Here is a 23,595-nt window from a genome sequence, read left to right on the forward strand (position 1 = left end):
TGTTCAATGCTAAGTTTATTCTGAGTCTCACCTGTTTTTCATATCTTGGTGACACTGCCACCAGGGTGAAGCTCTGACGTTGTGTTTGTGTTTCTCCAGCTGAGGTCAGGAGGTGCTCAAGTCTTAGAAGGCTGCATTGCTGAAATCCACAATATCACCAGCTTAGACATCTCTGACAATGGTAAGTAAGAAATCAGAAAAGACGGTTTGATGGGAATGAGTTAGGGAGGGAAAATGATCTTTTAATCTAGACACCTTAAAAATATTTTATTTTGGGCCCAGCCGCGTGGCCTAGTGGCTAAAGTCCTTGTCTTGAACACCCTGGGATCCCATATGGGCGCCGGTTCTAATCCTGGCAGGCCCGCTTCCCATCCAGCTCCCTGCCTGTGGCCCGGGAAAGCAGTCAAGAACGGCCCAAAGCTTTGGGACCCTGCACCCATGTGGGATACCCAGAAGGGGTTCCTGGTTCCCGGCTTCGGATCGGCATAGCACCGGCTGTTGCGTTGAGTCATCGGACGGAAGATCTTCTCTCTGTCTCTCCTTCTCTCTGTATATCTGACTTTGTAATAAAAACAAATAAATCTTTAAAAAAAATTTTATTTCTTGATTAGTAAGACTTTTTAATTTACCAATAAGACTTATTCTGGGGTGAATCTGTGCCAAAGTCTTATTAAATTGGATTGTTGGCCAAATGTTCAAGATTTATGCATATTTGCAAACTGAGGCAAGAAAAACTTTTTTAAAAGATTGTTATTAGTACCTTCAGTAGCTTGTTAGAGGTTTAAACTTAAGCTTTTTGCAACCTTTTTGCCTTCTCGGGATGTAAAAAAATTACACCATTATTAATTTACTCAGAAATTTATTATTAGCTTCCTTTCTACTGATTATGCTGGCTTGTTTGTTGGAGCCTGTTCAGTTTCTCCGGAGAACGTTGACTTAAGTTCCCTGCTTGTGACTGTGTGTTGAAATCTAATATGATGATAAAAGTGTAGTTTTTTTACCATTGTCCATTCCCAATTCCTGCTGTCAGTGATTAACGATTATTCTACAGGCTTAAGCAAGTCTTTAAACGAATGGGTGTATCCCTATGAAATAACAGTACATGAAGACAGTGAAGAGTTCCTTGGGAGGAGAAGAGTGGGAACAATTGGAATAACAGGGCCCTAAGGACTCTGAACTGTGCAGGATGTTACCCAATGGCAGGTGGCTTTTGCTTACTTGTGTCTAACTGCAGATTTGTGTGTACACATATGTGTTGATGCTGTATTTCCTTGGATTCTTTTCAGGTTTGGAATCTGACCTCTCTACCTTAATTGTGTGGCTCAGTAAAAACAGATCTATCCAACATCTGGCCTTAGGCAAAAATTTTAACAATATGAAATCCAAGTAAGACTTTTGAATTTTTTTTATATGACAATGATGAAAATATCGAGCTTCCTGAAAGCTTTTAATTTGATTCCACTGTCCGCATCTTTAAAATCTCTTTAGAAATCTGACACCTGTATTGGACAACTTAGTACAGATGATTCAAGATGAAGAATCCGTGAGTATTATTTTTTTAACACTTTTAATTTCAATTTTTGTTAGTTGCCATTGTTGGTGATTATTTCTAGTATATTAATGATGAAACCTTTTCAGATAATTGTTATTGTTTAATGGAATCAATATTTTAAGTAGAATTAGAAAATTTATTTTAAAACTATTCGATTATCAATTAAAGCAAGCTTGTAACAGATCAAATAAATATAAATTGAGTAGTGGCCTTTTTTTGAATCAGCCTTGTTTCCTAGTATTAATGAAAGAACTTATGTACATGCATGGATTGTGTGATCTCATTAACCTTATAACCTTACAAAATGTCAAAACCCACTGTCTTTGTCGTTAAAGTTTTGGGTTTTTTGGTGATTACTAGGGTCTAAGGAAGTTTCTTCACATCTGAAATTGTTTCTTGAGCTGTTTTGTGTTTTTATCCCCTTCAGTTGTTACTGACCAGGACAGGGTTAAGGAGTTTAATTTCAAGTTAATGTGCTATTTTTCTCTGCCTGAGGATGTGTCCAAGGGAAAAAAAAATGTGGAAAGGAAGAAAACACATGTGAGGGACAGCCAGAGGTACTGTGCCGTGAATCTGTCTGCTCTAGAGCTGCTGCTGTGTCACTGCTTTTATTTCACTGGCTCTTGTTTCAGAGTGTGCTTCTGTTCTCAAAGTCCCGTGGCTGCATTTTAGGGTTTCTAAAACCACAGGAGTTTCTGATCCTCTTCTAGAGAACCACGTTATTCACGTTTTGTTATAGCTACTTTCATAAGCCATGAAGGTAGTTTATTAAAGTGATCATGTGACATTTTCCCTTCTGAATTCAGTCTAGGAAATGTTGGTAAATTCTGCCACAACCACATGCTAGTTTGTCTGAAAGTGAAGGGACGGAAAGGATGAAGATGGAGACTCTTGCTTGCTTATTTTTTCCAGCCCTCTCTGAGGCACTAAACTTGAGAAAATGAAGAGAATTCTGTTCTCTGATCTCTTGGTGTGAGTGGTTTTCAGCCTGTGTGCTAGGAAATGAAACTCATTACTTTAATGAATGCAAGCACATCTCTTAGTCCTCATTTGCTAATAAGCTCCATATTTGGTTGCTCTTATCCTGGGTTTGTAAAATAGAGGGTGTGATTAGAATGTAATTTATACCTCTCAGAATTTGTGCTGTTTATTTTACACATTTCATTAGCTTTTGAACCACTTTTTTACTTGGGTTTTATTTTTCCAGTATTGTCCCATTTTCAAAAGATGGGAAATGATGTTCTATCACCTTAGTTAATGTCAGTCATAAAATATTTTTTCATAGCATGTATTTTAAGAAAATTTATATTTTATAAATAATGTGCTTATTAGATTTTTCTTATTTTGCAAAGATCTTCCAACTGTCTTTATAATTTTGAGAATAATCTCTTAATTTTAATAGCTAATATGCAGTTAAAAATCTGTTTACAGAAGATAAAGCTTGCTGTGTAAATGTGAATTTTGTCACCTTGTAAGTTTGAACAATGTGTCACTGAAATGCTGTACAATGAAAAAATTTACATTTTTATCTCATTGAAGACTAAGTCAGTTTTTTAGAAAGCAGTTCCCCCTTTACTCCCTGCTTCTGAATCCATAATGTGCAAAACAGTTTGAAATTAGTAGAATTTGAGTCCCATAAAAATTCTACCAGTAGTTGGTATAATTGAACTCATATTTACTTTTACTTATTTAGGGGTTTTTCATATATGAAACTCCTTTTCATAAGCTGACCTTGCACTTGCAGAGCTGCTTGTTTGACATCTTAGGGGAAGTTCACATAGCATTGCACGTGCAACTGGCACACGTACACCCTTGTGGGTTCCTTTCTCTCCCTTTCTGTTGTGGGCAGTGGTTTTGAGGCAGGTTCACCCAGAGGCTTGACCCGTTACTAAATGTAGCAGGGAATCTTGTTCTGAAGTCTTAACTTACAAGTCTGTGTCTCCCAAGAGTGGAGGTAGAGACAGAGTCTCTGAGCATGTTCAGCTCTGAAAAGAAACAGTAAGAATTCCAGTAGTAACCTTCAGCGGAAGTGCAGTGAATCAAGAAGGGGTGACCTTATAAATATGCATGCAGTTCAGGCTCTTCTGTTTGCATTAATGGCTCTGCCTGCTATTTTTAAGTGTTAACTGTAGTGTTACTAGAATTTGAATGTCGCGTTGGAATTGGTGTTCGCTAGCTTGGAGAGCTTGCTGTTGTCCAGTATTAGGAAGATATCACAATAACCACTTTTCACAGTAGTTGAATAGAGATCACAGAAATGATGAGAGATGTGATTATAACTTTTGGTTAAAGCAAACATTGTGTTTCATTTTGTTTAAAACACTAAATTTCCTAAATCTGAAGCAGTTTCATTTGGGTTTCCACTCATTTGGATGTAAGATGTTAAGAAAATTGCAACAACCTCACTGAAACTACCGAAATTAAACATATGCAGACTATTTCGTTGAACTCTTAATTGCCTTAGCTTTTAGGCCGTTTATCCTTTTATAAGTTTGCTTTGTTTAACAACGGTATTACCTTTTAATTTCACTCTAGATGTATATAAATGTCTGAAAGCATGGTCTACTTTTAATGATAAAGGTAGTACCTCTGTAGCCATTCCTTGATATCCTTAGAGGACAGGCTCCAGGACTTCCTGCAGATATCAGAATCTCTGGGTTCTTGAGTTCTTTGCATAAAGTGGTGTAATATTTACACACCACACACACACATCTTCCTGTCTACTTTAAATAATTTCTAAATGACTTCTGATACTCAGATTAGTATAAATGTTATATAAACAGATGTTACCTTGAATTGTTTAGGGTCCTGTCTCCTCCACCCAGTTGGTAAATGTACCTTTTACAGGTGTCGAGGGGTTGAAAGAACACAGACACACACAGTCATTCAGATCTTCCAACATCTGAATGCTGACTTTACATTCACACATATTCAGATTCTGGAGTTCTCATTCCACAACTGACTTATGATTGTAAACTTAAATGTCCACAGGGCTAAGAAGGTCGCCCAGGTAAGTTTAGTGAACAGGGTTTAACTAGGAAATCCTATTAATCTTTTTGTTTGTTTTGTTCAGACACTTTGTAGATCAAGCAAAGCCTGCCTCTAAGCGAAGTGGATTTCTGTCTGTGACTTAAATGAGATTCATCAGACAGCTTAAATCGCAATTCAAAGATTATTCATATTTTACTTTCTCTTCCCTTTAATGACAGGTTTCTTCTGATTGATACTTAAAAGGGTGAAGATCAAAATTTTTGTAACAAGCTAAGCCCTTCATCATTTGGTTTCTCAGATGAGAATTGGAGACAGCAACATCACCTGAGTCCTCACTACTGTGGAGGATGAGGCTAATGAACACATGTACACTTAGCTGGTAGTGAAGCCTAGTTAGGAATCAGTAGATATCCCCTATTTTTAATCTTGGGCTTTGTCCTCAATTAGTTTAGTAAGATTCACTTCACCTTGTATAAAAATAAAATGGCTAGAAAGGGAGAGCATAACCACTGTAAGAATCAAGTTCATGTTCAGATCGGAAATCTACATAGAATAGAGTTCAGCTTAAAACTAAGTTTATTGGGAGTGCTCCCAGGTGAAGTTCACTGGTCTGGTATAGGCAGCGGGCCAGAGAAGTCATGTTTAGGGGACATGAAGGGTTGTTTCAATCAGGGGCGGTAAAGGTGGGGTTGCGGGACAAATGAACGTGCGTTATACAGTGCTAGAGTGTTTACAGGCTCCCTTCGACCTTGGTGAATCCGTATGTCATTGCTGGCCAAGAAGGGAGTCTCCTCCCAATGCGGCCTTATCAGCCACTCTCCTCACCTCCCCCGACTGGGCCTTACAACCATAGTGAAATTGAGAAACTTTTATGTTATTTTCATCTTGTCCTGTCATCTAGCTTTGTGCCTTCCACGGTGTCCTTTTGGAAATAAGCAGCAAATATTCTGCGTTAAGACTCAACATCTCCAAGTTTGACTCCCAAGGTCCATTTTATGCCTCAGCCTTCAGGTTCTGTTCACCTGGGTCCTTAGGTGAAAGTTCCAAAATCAGACACTCCAAGAAATGGGTCAGAGTGAGTCGTTGATGCCCCGAAGACAGTGCTGAGCACTGCATGTGATTTGTCCACAGCCTCTGCAGTCCTTGTCCCTGGCTGACTCGAAACTCAAGACTGAGGCCAGCATCATCATCAACGCCCTGGGAAGCAACACCTCGCTGACCAAAGTGGACATCAGTGGGAATGCAATGGGAGACATGGGAGCGAAGATGCTGGCAAAAGCCCTGCAGATCAATACCAAGCTCAGGTAGTGGATCCTGCCCCAACCCTGATGCACTGATGCTCCTGACCAGGAAGTGGGGGGAGTTTCTGAACAGCTGGTGTTAGGGAGTGAGGCTGCAGGAAGAGGCCTCCTTGAGGCCAGCTGGGAGGAAGAGGTGATAGCTTCAAGCCTATGTTTGGAATAGTGGATGGAATGTCCCCAGTTTTATACCTAGCGAATTCTTCAAATTCTTGCCTTGAATATTGCCATTGTGAAGTACAGCCTCCCTCTGAATGGCTGACCCAGAGGTGTGAGCTGTTGAGGAGGGTGCTACAGGCAACAATGAATGAGTAGTGTGGGCAGTGTGAGGAGGGGACCTGCTATCCTGTGCAGGCTTTGATGACAAAACACCTGCTGGAAAGGTACTGTAGTCTCTTCATTGTGTAAACATCATGGAGTGTGCTTATACAAATTAAGCCAGTTGAGATGTCATCAGGCAGGGCAGTGCTACTGGGCAGCCCTTGTGTGTGTGGCATGTTGTTGACATCTGAAGGACATCTGAGGCCCATGCCCTTTTTTGGATGTGAGCCCAGTTTCCATCTCCTTTCACTTCTATCTCTTCCTACTTTATCAATGTGAAGACTTAAACCACAGGAGTTGCAAGAGGATGCTGGCTGCAAGGCAGGCTCACAACGGCACCAACTCCCCTGTTGAGCAGTTTTCCTTTGTACTGTTTCCTATTGTTACCTATTGTCATCCATTCAGAGGGATTAGGGTGCTGCCTAGCCCAGCAGTCTGGTGAGTGAAGATTTAATCTACAATGCTTTCCCTGCCCCACCCCCAACTCCCACATCAATCCTTGCTGGTATTTCCCTTACTCTCTGATATGAAACAGGCCCTGAAGTTCGCTTCTCCCTGAACTGAAGCCACAATTAGTACTGTCTCTGTCATCGGTGTGGGAAGAAGGTCACTGATTTGAGGAAGGGAAAGCAAGAGAGCTGGGATCATGCAGACAAGTGAAAGCTGTTGGATATGTTGGGGTGAATAGACAAATCCTACTTTGGAAGCATGCATGTTATGAAGGCGAAATGATTCTTCCTTCTTCAAATAGGTTTCCTGTTTAAAAAGTAAGCATCTCCCATTTGCTGTGACTGAGTTGTTGCCAGCAGAATGAGCAGAGATCCTAGGATTGTTATCAGACCATATCAGGAAACTGATGAAAACATGCAGATTCTCTTGGAGGTACCAGTCTTGTGGTGTAGTGGTATATGCCACCACCTGTGATGCTGACATTCCATATTGGAGCATTATTTAGAAGCCCAGCTTGCTTCACTTGTGATCCAGCTCCCTGCTCATGTGGCTGAGAAAGCAGTAGAATCAGGGCCCCTTGGCCCCTGATTCCTTGGGCCCCTGCCACCTGCCTGGGAGACCAGGATAGAGTTCCAGGCTTTTAGCTTGGATCTGCATCAACCTAGGTCATTGCGGACGTTGGGGAGAATGAATCAATTCACCCCTTCCACTCTTTCTATACTTATACCTTTCAAAGAAATAAATCTTTAATTTGGGGTTGGTACAATGGCTCAATTGGCTAATCTTTTACCTTGCAGTGCTTGTATCTCGTATGGGTTCTGGTTCATGTCCTGGCTGCTCCCATTTCCCATTTGGCTGCTGCTTATGGCCTGGGAAAGCGGTGAAGGATGGCCCAAAGCCTTGGAACCCTACACTCTGTGTGGGAGACCTGGAAGAATCTCCTGGCTCTTGGCTTTGAGTGGGCTCAAATCCAGGCATTGCAGCCATCTGGGGAATGAGCCAATGGATGGAAGATCTTTCTCCTCATCTCTCATTCTCTCTGTAACTCTGCCTTTCCAATAAAAAGAAATAAATCTTTTTTAAAACTTGGAATTTTTCAGGATAGAAAAAGTCTGGTCCCTTCAGATTGCTCATGTAGGGCAAGGACAGTTAGCATTTGTATATAATCAGGAATGAACAGAAATAAGAGAATACAGTTGGAAAATGAGATGTTAGGGATTTCTAGTGAGTACAATGAGAGCTAATATTAGAAACATTAATGTGCATGCTATTGCTGTTAAGTACGGATTTTTCTTGAGTGGTAAATGTTAAAATTATCTTGGGGCAAATGCCTATCATGAATTTGTTGGAAGAAAAGAGAAGCAGTTATTTCTTAGTCACATAATGCCACAGGGCTGCAATAACATGGCTTGTAAAGAGGTTGTGTTTGGTGAAAAGTCATGTTTGTCATTCCTAAGCATCTAATCACTTCTCTGATTTGGTTTAAAACAGGACTGTAATCTGGGACAAGAACAACATCACTGCACAAGGCTTCCAAGACATAGCTGTTGCTATGGAAAAGTAAGTATTAGGATTCCTGTTTGAGAAAGTGCAAAAGAACCACTAGTCTCTGTGTTGCCTCTGGGGTCATGCCTGTAACAGCAGAGTGGCAATGGAAGATTTCGATCCAAGTCTAGTTGACTATTAACCAGCCTTGGAAGGCCTGGTCTTTCTCATTGTGTGAGCATCTTCATGTGAGAATAAAGGCAGACATAGATGCCTATTTTGCCAAAACACACTCTCCCCTTTCCATCCATTGGCTCATTCCCCAGAGGAGTCACATGGTGGTTGCCCTGTTTCTTTTCCTTTTGTAGTTGCACAACAGTGGACCTTGTTCTTTTGCTTATGATGACAACACTGAGTCAGTTGATGAAAAGACAGCTGAGGTCCAGAAAAACATAGAGGGAGATGGATGTTCTCTGTGCCCAGGGCTAACCTGCCTCCTTGTTGTATAAGACTCTATTTATTACCTCAATAAGTAGACCTGCAGTTATTATTTATTGTCAAATTCACTTTCCCAGTAAACCAAAGAAGAAAACAGTATTAGATGTATCTGAAAATAATGTTGAAAATAATATTGAATGTTGAAAATAATATTGAGGTTTTTGGTCCTCATAGTGCATTTTAAGTCAGAAATGATCAAAGCAGATTTTTAGCCTTATAAACAAAGCCACGAAACATGCATGGGAAATGGGGTCCTGTAGCTTGGAAGCTGCTTTCCTAGGAATGAGGAAGGAGGTATTCACTACTTTGTGCTTTCCTAAATTGACTTGTGTGTGGGCAGCTGGGAGGAGCCTGTGTACACAACCCCAGGCTAGCAATTAACAGCCCCCCATCCAGTTACCATCATGCACACATTTACCTTTCTGTTTACTTACTTCAGAAGTGAAAGGGTTAGTGGAAAAGATCTCCAAGTACCTTCTAAATCATGGTTCTCCTTTAGCCAGGAGACCAAAGTTGCTGCCCCCTTCAAAGCATGAGAGCTCGGCTTTGTCCCTCCTGAAACCAGGCAATTATTGAACCCAAGTGGATGGCTTACACCACTGAGTCCCTGTGGCCACCACAGTACCTACCAATGGGAGGGAGACACATCCTTTTATACTACCTTTGGTGCCACAGCCACTCTCATGTTGTCATGGTCTGTGCCAGCCCAGACTGGTGTCGGAGAAGCCCAGAGCAGGCACACCCAGCCCAAGATTTCCAGGTTTACCATGGGACCGCTGGATCACATGGAACTGTGCCCTGCCCCACAAGTTAACAATTCAGAGTCATGTTTGGTTTAAATGAGCTGTCCAGGTCTATAACATGATAAACATTGGATGACAAAGGAAAATCTTCAAGGCTATAAAATAGGATATATTGCCTGTTAATTTTATTGGGCTGGCTCTTAAGGCAAAAAGAAGTTTGCTGAAACCAAACTGATAAAACTGATAAAGATTAATGAAAGACAGCAGCCTTTTCTTGGATTATGTTTCCATTTGTAAATCATGTCTGTATTACTAATATTGTAAAGGTGACTGTTTTCTTCATTGGTTGTACCATGTTGAGGAATTAGTAATTTACTGTTCTGGTAGAAATCATCCTAAATATTGGTGAGAATCATGCTGCGTGCTGATCATTGCTTAGAGGCCTGAGCTAGCAGCTGCCTGTGCACTGGAAGAGCATTCTCGTTGCCACCACATGGCCCTGGAGGTCATTCTTCCTCAACGCCATTGGGTAAAAATGGGCAGAGGTGTCTATGTAGGACTGAGGAGATCTACCCAGTGAGCTGGGGTCAGCTGGGCATATGGGAGGTTGTAGCATGGTCCCGATTGCAAAGGCCAGGGTCCACGTATAAGGTTATGTTTTCTTCTCCCAAAAGTGACCCACCCTGGCACTCTTGTGCTTGAGTGGTCTGTCACCATGAATGAGGCCACATGTAAACACAGCATTCCATAATTGCGTCAGTTGATTTCTTGAGTTTGATGGACTCTGGTGAACTTTGAGTGTAGGCTAAAAGGACCTGCAGTTGCCCTCCTTTTTGTTCAACTTGTTTATTTGAGTCCAGGAATGATCACATTATTGTTTCGATTGGTATGATTGCTAATGGCATTCCCTCACAAGGTTTTTTTTGTTTTGTTTTGTTTTTGTTTTTAAACTCTATTTGGTTCTGGCTGTCAGACATGTCAACGTGGGTAACCCAGTTCTCCTTGTTCACATCTGTTTTTTTTAACCAAAATTCAGGTAGCAAGATAATGATGATACTAGTATATTTTAAATATTTTCTTAGTCCAGTTTTCCAATTGTAGTATGAACAGACTGTGCTTGGTATATTTCAAAACTGAAAACAAAATCATAAAACCACAAAACCACATTCTTATAGTTGGGTCAGTTTTACAAAGCAATAAGTGAATGCGGTTGCATGTGTTATCCACATGATGTGGGAGCCTAAGACTTACACTTTTGTAAGATACTCTTACATAGTTTTGTTTCTGGATCTTAAGAAAAGGAAAAAAAAATGTTAGATTAAGGTAACAAGAAGTTGTCTTTGAGTATGTTATTGTGTTACTATTTTCCTCATCTCTAGGAACTACACACTGCGATTTATGCCCATTCCCATGTACGATGCTTCCCAGGCCCTAAAAGCAAACCCTGAGAAAACAGAAGAAGCTCTGCAAAAGGTACTGGGGAATCACAGCTTCATACAGCAAGTTCACGATGGAATCATGTTAGTCGTGAGGAACACGAGACCAGAGCTTTGTTATTTGACAGAGCTCTTTTTTCCCCATTTCATTTTGTATTCCTATGATCCAGACTGGCTTAACTCCTGACAGGGACAAGAATCTGATGTGGAGGACTACTACAGATTGTGAAATTTAAGTGATATACCTGATTAAGTGATATACGCTTAAGCCTGGCTCTCCTTTCCCTTGTCCTTTGAGAATATGTGCAAGTGAATGAGCATTTGCACAGCCTCCCACGCCTTCCTCCTGAACAGATAGAACCTGGCGTCTTTTTTATTTATGGAGAAATTTAGTATTCCTGAGATCTCATTTCCCAGGTGTGTCGTGAATAAAGGTGCACACCTTGCCATCTGTCAGTTCCTCTCAGGCTGCAACCACCTACTTTTGGCTAGCTCACAGCACAATGGGTGCCTCCTACAATGGCCAAGCCCCCCAGTGGTTCTTACCTCAGCATCTCTGCCTAGGGCTGGGAACTTGACCTTTGGGCCATTCCTGGGTTTCCTGATTCTTTCTCTTTTTCTTGTGCTTGTGGTTTAGATTTGCTCAAATATTTTCTTTCTTACAGCAAAAAAAAAAAAAAAAGGAAAGAAGAAAAAGAAAAAATCAGAAGCCAAGGAAGCTTTTCCATCTTTTTTCCATCTTGCACTGTGGTGCTTTTGGAGGTTCTTTGAAATCTTCTCCACCCCTTTTTGTTCTCTCTCCTTATTGGTACCATGCACTGCCTGAGCCTGTCTTGTTCCCTGCATCTCAGCTGGCAGGTGAGCCGCTAGGTGTAGATGGCTGTGCTATAAGTCTTCTTTGTGTGCCCTGTTCTTCGGGCAGATACCTTGTTTTGGGCTGATTACCATTATCCAGAGTTATTGCTGCACTTGTCTCTTCTTAGTTATGTCTCATTTGTAATAATAACAAATTTTAAAAAAGCCATCATGTTGCATGGTCCATATGTGCAGACTAAAACCTTCAATACATTCCTTCTCATGAAACTTCAGAATCAGTATCCAATCTGCCTTCTGTCTCACAGTGCACCTTTACCAACACTCTCTTGTCATTTTGACCTATCTCATTGAATTTATCAAAAATCCAAATTCTTAAGGTACTGGCATGTGGCATAGTGAATTAGACCACGATTGTAACAATGGCATCTCATATCAGATGACTGGTTTGAGTCCCAGCTGCTCTGCTTCCAACCTAACTTTGTATCGCCATCCCCTAGACTTGAATGAAGTTACTGGCTTCAGCCTATCTGAGCCCTGAGTCTTGCTGCCATTTAGAGAATAAACCACCTAGCAGAAGAGTCTCTTTGTGTATGTGTATGTGTTTGTCTCTCACTCCCCTAACTACCTCTTTTTGAACTCTACTGTTCAAACAGATGCATCTCACTTTCAAAAAAAAGTGTTGAGCTTTAGGAACTCGGCAGTCTTGCTTCTTCCCTTGAGATTACAGTTTGAAAATCACCACTCTGCTCTGGCATATGCTCCAGCTTTGTCCATGACTGCATGCTGAGGTTAACCTCAAACATCTGCTCATCCAGCAGACTTCTGCGGGCCTTTCCTCCTCGAAGTGGGTGGGCTTCTCAGGTTTCCTGTGCTTCTGTCATTGACCCTGTGGTGTTGTTTTAATTTATCCTCCTGTCACTGGACTGTGAGCTTCTTGAAGGCAGAACCTATGTGTTTCTCCTCTGTTTTTATTCCTATCAGCCAGTATATTGCCTTAGGTATTTCTTGGGCATTTGTAAAATGAGCAAGACTGGCATTGAAAATGGGAAAGTAAGGGGGAAAATCCTTGAATGACAGAGGAAATCATCCAAGATTAGGATTTAGTTCTGACTTCACATGCAACTCTTCTCAGAAATAGAATTGTCGAGGAATTACTTGGTTTTCTCCAACTTTGAATTTTAATCTTAACAAAGAGGGAAAGTAAGGCTATGCAACAATTAGATTTGTTGGCTTTTAACATAGCTTTCCTGCTAAGTGGCTGGCACTATTCTAATTCTGGCTTTATTTGAAAAACACACTGTAGTGTGTATGTGTGGGTGTGGGTTGGTGTATATCATATATTGAGAGAGAATGAGAATACATGCAAATAAGCCAACATTCTAGAACTCAATCTGGGTTTTCAGTGTGGATGACAGAGACCTAGGTAGTTGTGCCATCACTTGCTATCTCCCATGGTGGGCATTAACAGAAAGCTGGAAGCAGAGCCAGAACTCAAACCCCAGGAGCACAGATACAGAATTAAGACTGGCAGCTTAACTACTATGACAAATGCCTGCTCCCTGGTGCTAATTTAAATGCTTTCTGTCAACTTCAAAAATGAACTAATCTAGGCTGACTGATTGGTACAGTGGTTAAGACACTGTTTCGAATATCTGTGTCTGTGTTGAAGTAGTCTGGTTAAGTCCTGGCTCCCTCTTCTACTCGAGCTTCCTGCTAATATGCACCCTTGTTGGGCACTTGCTCATGTTTTAAGAACTTGTCTCCCTGCCATCCAGTTGGGTTGAATTCTTGCAGGATCCTGGTTTAGGTTTGGTCTCGCTCTCACTCCTGCAGGCAGCTGGGGAGTCAACCAGTGAAAGGACTGCCTCTACTTATCTGTCTCTGTGCACCTCCTTTTGAAATTAATTTTTTAAAAGAAAAACATGAGCTAATAAGGTGGATTCTTCTTTCTCTGTCTTGCAGGTAAGGAAACTCATGGGTAGGGAGGCTAGCTGATGGGTCTAAAATGACCCTGACCATCCAGCAACGTACCAATGTCAGAGATCTTTGTGCTTTCTGAAAGGATGTTACCCAGATTAGAACAAAGGACATACTCTAGAGAAACCTGGTTGTACCTCCAGTTTTGAAATCCATGGAGTTTGAAAGTCATCATTTCCATGTACAACAGTTGTACAAATTGCAAACTATAATTGAAAAAAAAGTCAACTTTTTTTTTTTCTAAAGAAATGAGGTCACAAGGGAGGCTGTTGCCCTCAAGACAGAGGAGGCAGGCAGGTAGAGAGCCGCCGAGAGGGACAGCTGAGATCAGCCTTTCGGAGGAGAAAAGTACTGGAACTGCTAAGGATTTTCGGAGGGTTTCCATGAATGAGCTTAATGGTCCAGCCTCAACAAGACCCAACCCTTCATAAATTTTCCTTACAGAAGTGCCAGCAGGTTATTCTATAAAGATTACAGAATTCCCCACCCTTTCATGTTTCTGGCAGAGGAAAGGGAGACTACTGATTTTGAAATCACCTGTGACAAAATCCTAAATTCTTTGTGGAGGAAATCTATTCCAAAGCTTTTGTTTGTTTTCAAAATTTTATTTTATTTATTTGAAAGATACAGTTACAGAGAGGGAGAGAAGAGAATAGGAGATTTTTCCCGTGCATTGGTTTACTTCTCAAATGACTAAACTGGCCAGCCTGAAGCCAGGAGCCTGGAATTTCATCCAAGTCTCCCATGTGGGTTCAGGAATCCAAGCACGTGGGCCATCTTCTGCTGTTTTCCAGGTGCATTAGCAAGAAGCTGGATCAGAGACAGAGCTGTTGGACTTGAGTGGGCTCCTTTTCCAGAGTTTTATCCCACCCAGGAAATGCAGTTATCCCCCTCAAATTCTCCTTTCACATAGAGGAGGGGTTAAAAAGTGGTGAGACACTTCCCCCTCTGGGACTCAGAGAGTAAGATAAGAGAATGTGTTCCGTTCCCTAGACCTCCCTCCACATCGTGGATACTGACAGTGGTTTGGAACTGTCAGACAGACTCCTAGAACGAGTTTGTTGGGGACCCTCACACAACAGCAGCGACAGAAGCGAAGTCTCACATGAAAGGCTCTGGCACACAGAGTTACAGCAGACTTCTGCACAGCTTAACTTCCCTCCATATCAACACAGAACTAAAATATATCTGATTGTCTTGCTTCTCTGTTACCAGATACAGTTTATCTGGCTTTCAACAAAAAAGTACAAGGCATTCTAAATGACAAGACAAAACACGGTGCAGAAACAAAACAAGCCTGAGATCAGACTCAGATATGAAGCAGCGTTTGGGATGATCTCACAGGAAGTTAGGAATAGCTGTGGTTTGCACGTTAAAGCTTTAATGTAGAAAGACAAAATATGAAAAAGGATGTATGCTATAAACACAGATGGAAACTCCAAAGGAAAGTGAAAAGCACATGCTAGAGATAAAAGTTTTTTGTTTTCTTTTAAACATAAATGATGCATACTTTTGATAAAGCTCCCCAGAAACTGGTTACTACTCAGGGAAATTTCATAAACAGAAATTTCCTAAACTAAAATGCAGAATGGCAAAAAAAAAAAAAAGGAGAAGAAAGTGGGAGAAGGAATGAAGAAGCCCCTGAAATTATAATGACTAAGAGTTTTCCATGACTTTTATAGGTTCTAAACTATAGATCCAGAAACCTCAGGCCATGTCAAGCAGAATGAACACCCCTTCCTCCGAATCTGAAGTTAGGTCATATCCAAACCACAGAGAATAAAAATTCACCGAATGGGCTAGGCACGGTAGCCTAGTGACTGAAGTCCTCACCTTGCATGCACCAGAATCCCATAATCTGGTTAATGTCCTGGAAGTCCCACTTGCCATCCAGCTCCTTGCTTGGGGAAAGCAGTAGAGGACAGACCAAAGACTTGGGATCCTGCACCCACATGGGGGACCTGGAAGCAGCTCCTGGCTCCTGGCTTCAGAATGACTCAGCTCAGGCCATTTTGGCGCCTTGGGGAGTAAATCAGCGGATGAAAGATCTTGCTCTCTGTCTTTCCTCCTCTTTGTATATCTGACTTTGCAATAAAAAGTAATAATAAATAAATGTTGAAAATAATATCACCTAACAAATTGAGAAACAAGTGTTTCTCATTAGGTCATGCTTGACATCAGAAATTTTGTAACCATGAAGATGGCGGAGTGAAATAATTTATGTTCACTGAAAATACTCAACTGCAAATTCCATACCTAGTAAAAACTGAAGGTTTATAGATTCCCTATGATAAACAGTGGGAATGTTTTAGCTGTAGATTTGTGTTGTATAAAATGTTAGAAAGATGATTGTCAGAGTCAAGGAAAATTATATTGGTCACAAAAATCTCCATAAAGAGAAGAAGAGTATCAGAGAGGAAACAAATGAGACAGAATCTGTTTCTCTTATTTTGAGTTAATCTGACAGATGATTGTTCAAAATAATAACAATAATTTATATCAAGGACATAGAATATGGATAAGTGAAAGCTCAATGACAGAAATTTGATGATGGATGAAGAAATTTGCAATAAAGTTTTCCCGATGTGTCTGTCGATTCCACATCTGTGCATTTAACTGTTGATTGAAAACACTCAAGGAAAAACAATGTTTTAAGAAGCGGAAGTTAAAATTACCACTCACCAACTACTGTGCTGAATCCATGTGAATGAAGTGATGTACAGACATTGATTAGATATTATAAGTTATCTAGACGTGACTTAAATTATACAGGAAGATACATGCAGGTTATTTGAAAATACTGTGCTGCTTTGTCTAACAGACTTAAGCATCTCTGATTTTGCTATCGACAGGAGTGGTGGAAGTAATCCCCAGCAGATATTAAGGGACAACTAATTTTTTTTACAAGATGTCTGCACCTCTCATGAAATATAATTTGACAGTGGGCTTGGACTAGTTGTAATTGTATATTGCAACTAATGGGACAACCACTAATCTTTTTTTTTTAAAGATTTATTGTTATTACAAAGTCAGATATACAGAGCAAAAGATCTTCTGTCTGCTAATACATTCCCCAAGTGGTCACAATGGCCAGAGCTGAGCTGATCTGAAGCCAGGAGCCAGGAACCGCTTCCTGATCTTCCACATGGGTACAAGATCCCAAGGCTTTGGGCCATCCTTGACGGCTTTCCCAGGCCACAGGCAGGGAGTTGGATGGCAAGCAGGACCGACAAGATTAGAACCAGCACCCATACAGGATCCTGGCACATTCAAAGCAAGGACTTTAGCCACCAGACCACCATGCTGGGATAGCCACTAAATTCTTTAGTGTATGATAGAAGAGCAACACAGTCATATAAAATGCTGAATAAACAGTATGGGTGTTTTGACACTGGATTAAATCAACTACTTGGGATACTTACATCTCATTTGAAATATTTACATTTGAATCCCACTTCTACTTTTGAACTAGCTTCCTACTAATACATACCATGTAAGGGAGCAGATGAGTTCAGGACTTGAGTCCCTGGAGTCCATGTGGGAGAGATCCTGGTTCCTGTCTTGGTCTGGCTCATCCCTGCTGTTGTGGGCATCTGGAGAGAGAATCAGTGGATGGAAGATTTTCTCTATCTCTTGTTTTCAGATAAACAAACATGAAAAAAAAAAAAACAAAAATTAAAACAAAAATTGCATAGGGGTTAGAGTTGTGGCTCTGTGGTTTAAGCTGCCACTTACAATGGTGGCAGTCATATGGATGCCAGTTCAAGTCTTAGCTGCTTCACTTCTGATCCAGCTCAGTGCTGGTGATCCTAGGAAAGCCGCAGAAGTTGATCCAACCGCTTGTTCCCCTTCCACCCTGTGGAAGACTTGGTTGAAGTTCTAAGTTCCTAACTTCGGCATGGCCAAGTCTCACAGCCATTGTTGCCTTTTCGGGAATTAACCAGTGGATCCCTCTCTCCCTCTCTGTTTGCTTCTTTCACCCTCTGTAACTATGGCTTTCAAACAAAAATAAATCTTAGCAGAGAAAGGAAGCTGTTATTCTTCCTTCTTGTTAAGCTGGTTTTCAGGAAAAAAGTTGAAAATCGGGTTTCTAAGTTACTTCCTGGATCAGTCTGTGAATCGTCACCACTGGGGTGTCTTGGGATGTGGGGCCAGATGTGAGCACACCACACCTGTGTGAGGTGAGCCTCTTAGACTGGGTCTCAGCCTGCTCCTAGAAAGTGATGCTCAAAGGACAAACAACAAAGCAGAAGGACTGAAGCTGGGTGGCAGAGTGTGTGCCATCAAATGCTAGAATCTTTCTCATGAAATATTTTACACTGGTGGCAATGTCATCTTGGAAAGAGATGACTTCTTGGGAATCGGCAAAGAAAGTTAATGTGGTGTTACGGCATTAATGTGTCATTTTAATGATGTTTCAAGGATTTTTTCTTCTTTATAATTTCTTCATTTATGTTTAGTAGAAAGGCACTTTTTGTTCCACTTGATAATTTCCAGGGATGATGATAATTATAGTCTCTATTTTAATTGTTCCTAATTGCCATTAAGTACTCATCATTTTACTATATGGAAAATGAAAAGATACGATACTACTAAGAGCTTCACAGCTATTGGAAGCGCTTAACTAGGGAGCTATAATGACAAAAATCAAATGATTGTATAGTATTCTTAAACAAACAAGAACAATAAGTAAATAAATAGATGATATACTTTATCTCCTCATTCTTTAAAATAAATATCCATTCTCACTAATCTATTTTTATTTACTCTTTGCATTTATACATTTAAGTTTTTCATAGAAGATTGTTTATAAAAAAGATTAAACATATTTAAGACTTTTTCATTTTCTGTGAAAACCCCTCCTGTTACTATAATTTTACTAAAATCAGTACTGTTTTTGTGACCATATCTTTTGAGTTGTACCATCCTCTACTTTAAATTCTTCAGTCTTTCTCTCTCTTTTCCATACAAAATTTTAAAAAAATACTCTGAATTGCAGGTGATTCCATGATAGGAATAAAGCTAAAAAGGTCAGAGGGTACTATCTGTATTCCTTAGGGATGTTTATTTCACTACTGGATTTTTTAGTAGTTGAAAATTCACAAAAAAGGGTTGAAATTTATGCTGGAAATTATTAGGTGGATCTCAAGGCCCACTGGCAATTGTACTAGGTTTTGTTTGTTTGTTTGTTTGTTTGTTTGTTTTTGGTCAAGTGCTGAGTCACATAAAGATTAGCCCAGTTAGTTACAACAAGCCACATTGCATGTCCCATGTGTTTAATGGCGTCAAAACTCTGGCAGGGTGTGGATTCTAGAGCTTTGGGCTTTTACAGCTGTGTTCCCTGCCGAGTCAAAAGGTGTTCTTGAGAGATGTATGTGCTTAATTTTCAGATAGAAAACTATTTGCTACGGAATCACGAGACCAGAAAATACCTTCAGGAGCAGGCCTACCGCCTACAGCAGGGTATTGTCACCAGCACCACCCAGCAGGTAAGGGAGCACTCGCTGCCTTCCCCTCCTCCTCTCTCAGCTGACCTCCAAAGAATCATTCCCACTGGGATGACAAGTAACTGCTGAAAATGACAGCAGATGTGGGAAGAGCCTGATGGAAGGTACAACTGGAGGAAATGGGAGGCTAATTCTAATGCGAAATATACATTTTTAGCTATTGATGAGTTTAGGCCTTTTAAGGTTTTCCTGGAAGGCATATTTTGGCTTCATATATAATTTTTAGGAACCCTTGATTATAGATAACAAGATCTGAGGGTGACACACTTGCTACCTGGGAGACATTTTCTTCTTTATCACCTCTCCCTTCACATTTCCTTGAGTATAATACAAATTCCCTGATTCTTCTGAAGACTTAAGAATTTGTTGGAAGTGCCAAAGAGAAGCTGATGGACTTATTTTTTTTTTCTTCTCCTCATTCCTCTTGTATCTACCCCAGATCAGGGAAGGAACAAAGAATTATTGTAATAACAAATACTGTGATGTTTTTCTTTAAAAAAAGAAAAAAGAAAAAAGAAAATAAGACTCAAGGGGAAAAAAAAAGAAGTATGACAAAGAAAGTACAAAATAATGAAAGGATTTAGACAATTTAGAGTACAAGATAGGAATTTAAAAATCTTACAATCAGATTGTTCATTGGAACTTGGGAAATATTATATCCATAAAAGTAAGACTAGAATGTTGTGAACGAGAATAAACAAGAGTTGGAAATTATGCTCAGCAATTAATTCTGTAACAGCTGTACTATGAAATAAAAAAGAAAATGATAGGATGTAAACTTAACTTTTCCTCTACAGGAAAAAAAATAGATAAATATTTTATTGTGTGTAGTTAAAAAAAAAAAGAGGGAGATAAAAGACAAATCAAATTGGCCAATTTATTAAAAGTAACCAGTGACATTTTGTTAGGAGCTTTAAAATAAAAAATGAGCAACAGTAGGAGGCAAAAATAACAGAAAACTGTTTCACGTGAATTTTAATTTTGATATTGCCTCCTGAAATTCATCAGAGTAAACATGTAAAAGACCTACAGCAAAATGTGGGGGTCTATACAAAGTTCATGGAAAATATGTATTATGAAAGTATATATATAAATTTCGTATTTTTTGTACCACAATAAGCATGCCTTTAATTCTATTTCCTATTTCTATTTCTATTTTCTATTTCTATTTTGGAAGGGTCTTGTATATCCAGGTGAAATCTTTTTTTAAAAGATTTAATTTTTAATGGAAAGGCAGATTTACAGAGAGATAGAGACAGAAAGATAAGGGTCTTCCATCCACTGGTTCATTCCCCAACTGGCCACAGCAGTCAGAACAGAGCTGATCCATAGCCAATAGCCAGAAGCTTCTTTGGGTCTTCCATGCAGGTACAGGGTCCCAAGGCTGTCCTTGACTGGTATCCCAGGCCACAAGCAGGGAGGCGAATGGAAAGTGGAACGGCTGGGACATGAACCAGCATGCATATGAGATCCCTGCACTTGCAAGGCAAGGATTTAGCAACTGAACCTCATGCCAGTTCTTTGTTACCTAAGTGAAATCTTAGAACTACCCAGGGAAAAGGACAAAAGCATAATGAGTTTCAGTGATAATTAACATTTCCTTAATATGAAAATGAGGGACCATGAGTTGTGGTGCAGCAGCTTACGCTCCTGCCTGTGATATTGGCATTTCATGTGTCTGTCTGCCTGAGTCCTGACTACTCCACTTTCCATCCTGCTCCTGACTGTTATGTCTGGGAAAGCAGCAGAAGATAGTTCTAGTGCTTGAGCCCTAGGAAATCCTGGGCTGCTTTCCAAATGGAAAATCTGGAAGGATTTGTAGACTTTGGTGGGACCATTTGGGAAGTGAACTAGTAGTGGTTAGTTATTGTGTCACTTTCTTTCTCTCCCCATTTCTTCCTCTCTGTGTCTTTCAAATAAATAAAATCTCTTAAAAAAATAGAAAATAAAGTTAGATCTTAATATTCAGCCCCGTTACTAGAAGAGATCAAAATAATGTTACCCAGTTTCAGAGGAAGATTTATTTTGGATTAAATACTCTGTACCTAGTCATTTACCAATTAAATGTGAAGACAGAATAAAAATAGTTTCTGCTATACATTCAAAACTTTTACCCCACATTTCCTCTATGAAAAAAAAAATGTAAAAGTATACAATGTGAAACATATAGCAGAAATGAAATTATGGAAGTTACAGTAAGATAAAGAAAGTTTCAAAAAATTGGTGCTTTGGCACAGTCTGCTTTGACTGAGAGTATACTTTACTTTGTCCATAGTTTTGTAACTACATTTCACAGTGTTTAAAATCAACATCTAGGGTTTGGTGCCATAGCCTAGTGGCCAAAGTCCTCACTTGCATGCACTAGGATCCCATATGGGCATCAGGTCATAGCTTCGCAGCCCTGAACTCATCCAGCTCCCACTTCTGCCCTGGGAAAGCAGTTGAGGAAGGCCCAAAAAGCCTTGGGATCCTGCACATGCATGGGAAGTCCATAAGAAGCTCCTGGCTCCTGGCTCCTGGCTTCAGATCAGCTCAGCTCTGGCTATTGCAGCCACTGGGGAATGAATTAGTGTCTCTCTTCCTCTGTGTATATCTGACTTTCCAATAAAAAGATAAATAATCTTTAGAAAAAACTCAACATCTACTATGACAAGCATGGTAAGCATGCTTAGTATTATATATTAGAACAGAAATGTTGAAAAGTCTTGGTAATGTGAAAGTAATGAAGCTGAAATCAGGAGTTGATAAGGAAGAGAGTTGAGTAATTGCAGGAGAGTGCTAAATTATGTGTTTGTACCTCATGAGATCAACTTTTGTTTTCATATATCTTAAATTTAAACATTAAGAGAAACCTGTCATTTAAACTCAAAGCCATCAGAAGAAAAATGGTTTTCTTTGCACATTGCGAAAAAATAATTGCTAGGGAAATTGCTTTTGTCTTTCTTCATAGAGTATTTTTATACAGTGTGAACAATTTATACAGGTCTCATTTTAACATGTGATTCCTTTTCATCAAAGAAAATGCAAAAAAGGTATTCAGACTTGAAATATTGTGTTTGAGGAGTGTATTGTTTAGCCTATCAGTTTGGACACATCAGAGCACTTGGCTGGATTCTCAGCTTCCACTCTTGTTTCTGGTTTCCTGCTGGTGCAGATCCTTGGAGTCAGCAATGATAACAAGACCAACAGGTCCGTGCCATCCATGTGGGAGGCTGGTATCACATTCCTGCCTCGCAGGTTCCACTTCACCTGCCCCACGTGCAGCTGGCATCTTGGGCACAAACCAATGAATGGGAGTTTATTTACTCTTCTGTGTCTGTCTCCTTCTCTGTCTCGTATTAAAAAACATGTTTTAAAGTATTCTGTATAATATTCTAATGAAAAAATTATATAACATATTGCTGATGGTAATCTTGGATGATTAGATCAGCTGAATTTTATTCTCTTGCTCATGTCAGTATTTTTAAAACATTTTTAAAGATTTATCTATTTCAAAAACAGAGTGAGAGAGAAAAGACCGAAAATCTTATTTAAGCACTATGTGCCATGGAAAATACAATTGCAGATGTTATTGAAATAGCAGGTGTTTTGAGAAAGAAAAGATTATTTTCATCTTAGTGCTTTGAAAGTGTAATTATTTTCCTGCAAGGGAGTAATATTAGCCTGATACTTTGACTTTCCAGGATTTCCTTGTTCAGTGTCTGACATTAAAGGCAGGACTTTGGTATTATATTCCTGTATGAGCTGCTACAGAGCTGGCTTCTTTTCAAATGCAATATTTTGTCACATTTTTCTTCTTGGGGGGAAGTTATGCTCATCCAAATTAAGTTAGAGAACGTTTTCTCAATTGAGAGGAAATTGTACACAGGGAGTGGAGGCGTTGGGGAGTTCAGCTGCTTAATTCTGTATAGGTGGCTGCATTCTGAGTTACTGTAGGTGTTTTGCCATTTTTTTTTCACATTGGGAATTTCTTAGGATATTGTGATTTGTGCTTCTCAGTCGTTCTCAGGGAGATGTACCTCAGAGTTTTCAGAAATCTGAATATGGAACAAATGGGTTCTCATGACTCATGTCCTTGCCAAGCTTTTGCCCACTGGCATTCCCAGGTGACACAAAGGGTCAACCTGTGTTTAAGGAAACACTGAAGTCTCATACCACAGGATTTATCTTTGTCTATTGACATTGACAAAGACTCAATATTGCACCTCTGTCTTTAGTCCATTTTTGAAATATCTTATAAAGCATTTAATCAGGAGTCAGTGGACTTTCTCTGTAAGAATCCATGTAAGTGAATATTGCAGTCCGTTGCAGCTGTTCAGCTCTGCCCTGCTGGGTGAGAGCAGGCAGAGACGAGAAGGGTGGCTGCCGCGCTAGGACTTTGAAACCAGGCCTAGAAGCACCTGTCTGCTCTGCTCTCCGGTCTTCTTAACCTGGAGAGGGAGGATCGACCATTTGGCTGCATAGAGCTCTGCCCATGGTATGTTCTCATTCCTTTCTTGTGTGCATGGAGTTGCCTGCTTG

At 40.1% G+C, this 23,595-nt stretch overlaps 1 protein-coding gene across 3 annotated transcripts in view; it reads left to right on the forward strand.

The window, feature by feature from the left end:
* CARMIL1 (capping protein regulator and myosin 1 linker 1) overlaps positions 1-23,595 on the forward strand; it is a 318,749-nt gene that overhangs the window by 224,458 nt on the left and 70,696 nt on the right. For all 3 annotated transcript variants that reach the window (XM_040967705.1, XM_040967702.1, XM_040967704.1), the window contains 7 exons: positions 100-181; positions 1,287-1,386; positions 1,489-1,543; positions 5,675-5,847; positions 8,104-8,172; positions 10,718-10,811; positions 18,958-19,056. In XM_040967705.1, the coding sequence (XP_040823639.1) occupies positions 100-181; positions 1,287-1,386; positions 1,489-1,543; positions 5,675-5,847; positions 8,104-8,172; positions 10,718-10,811; positions 18,958-19,056 (672 nt within the window). The remainder of the gene's footprint in view (positions 1-99; positions 182-1,286; positions 1,387-1,488; positions 1,544-5,674; positions 5,848-8,103; positions 8,173-10,717; positions 10,812-18,957; positions 19,057-23,595) is intronic.

The sequence above is a fragment of the Ochotona curzoniae genome, unplaced genomic scaffold (assembly GCF_017591425.1).
Source record: "Ochotona curzoniae isolate NIBS_2020 unplaced genomic scaffold, NIBS_Ocur_1.0 scaffold_461, whole genome shotgun sequence".
Taxonomy (NCBI): Eukaryota; Metazoa; Chordata; class Mammalia; order Lagomorpha; family Ochotonidae; genus Ochotona; species Ochotona curzoniae.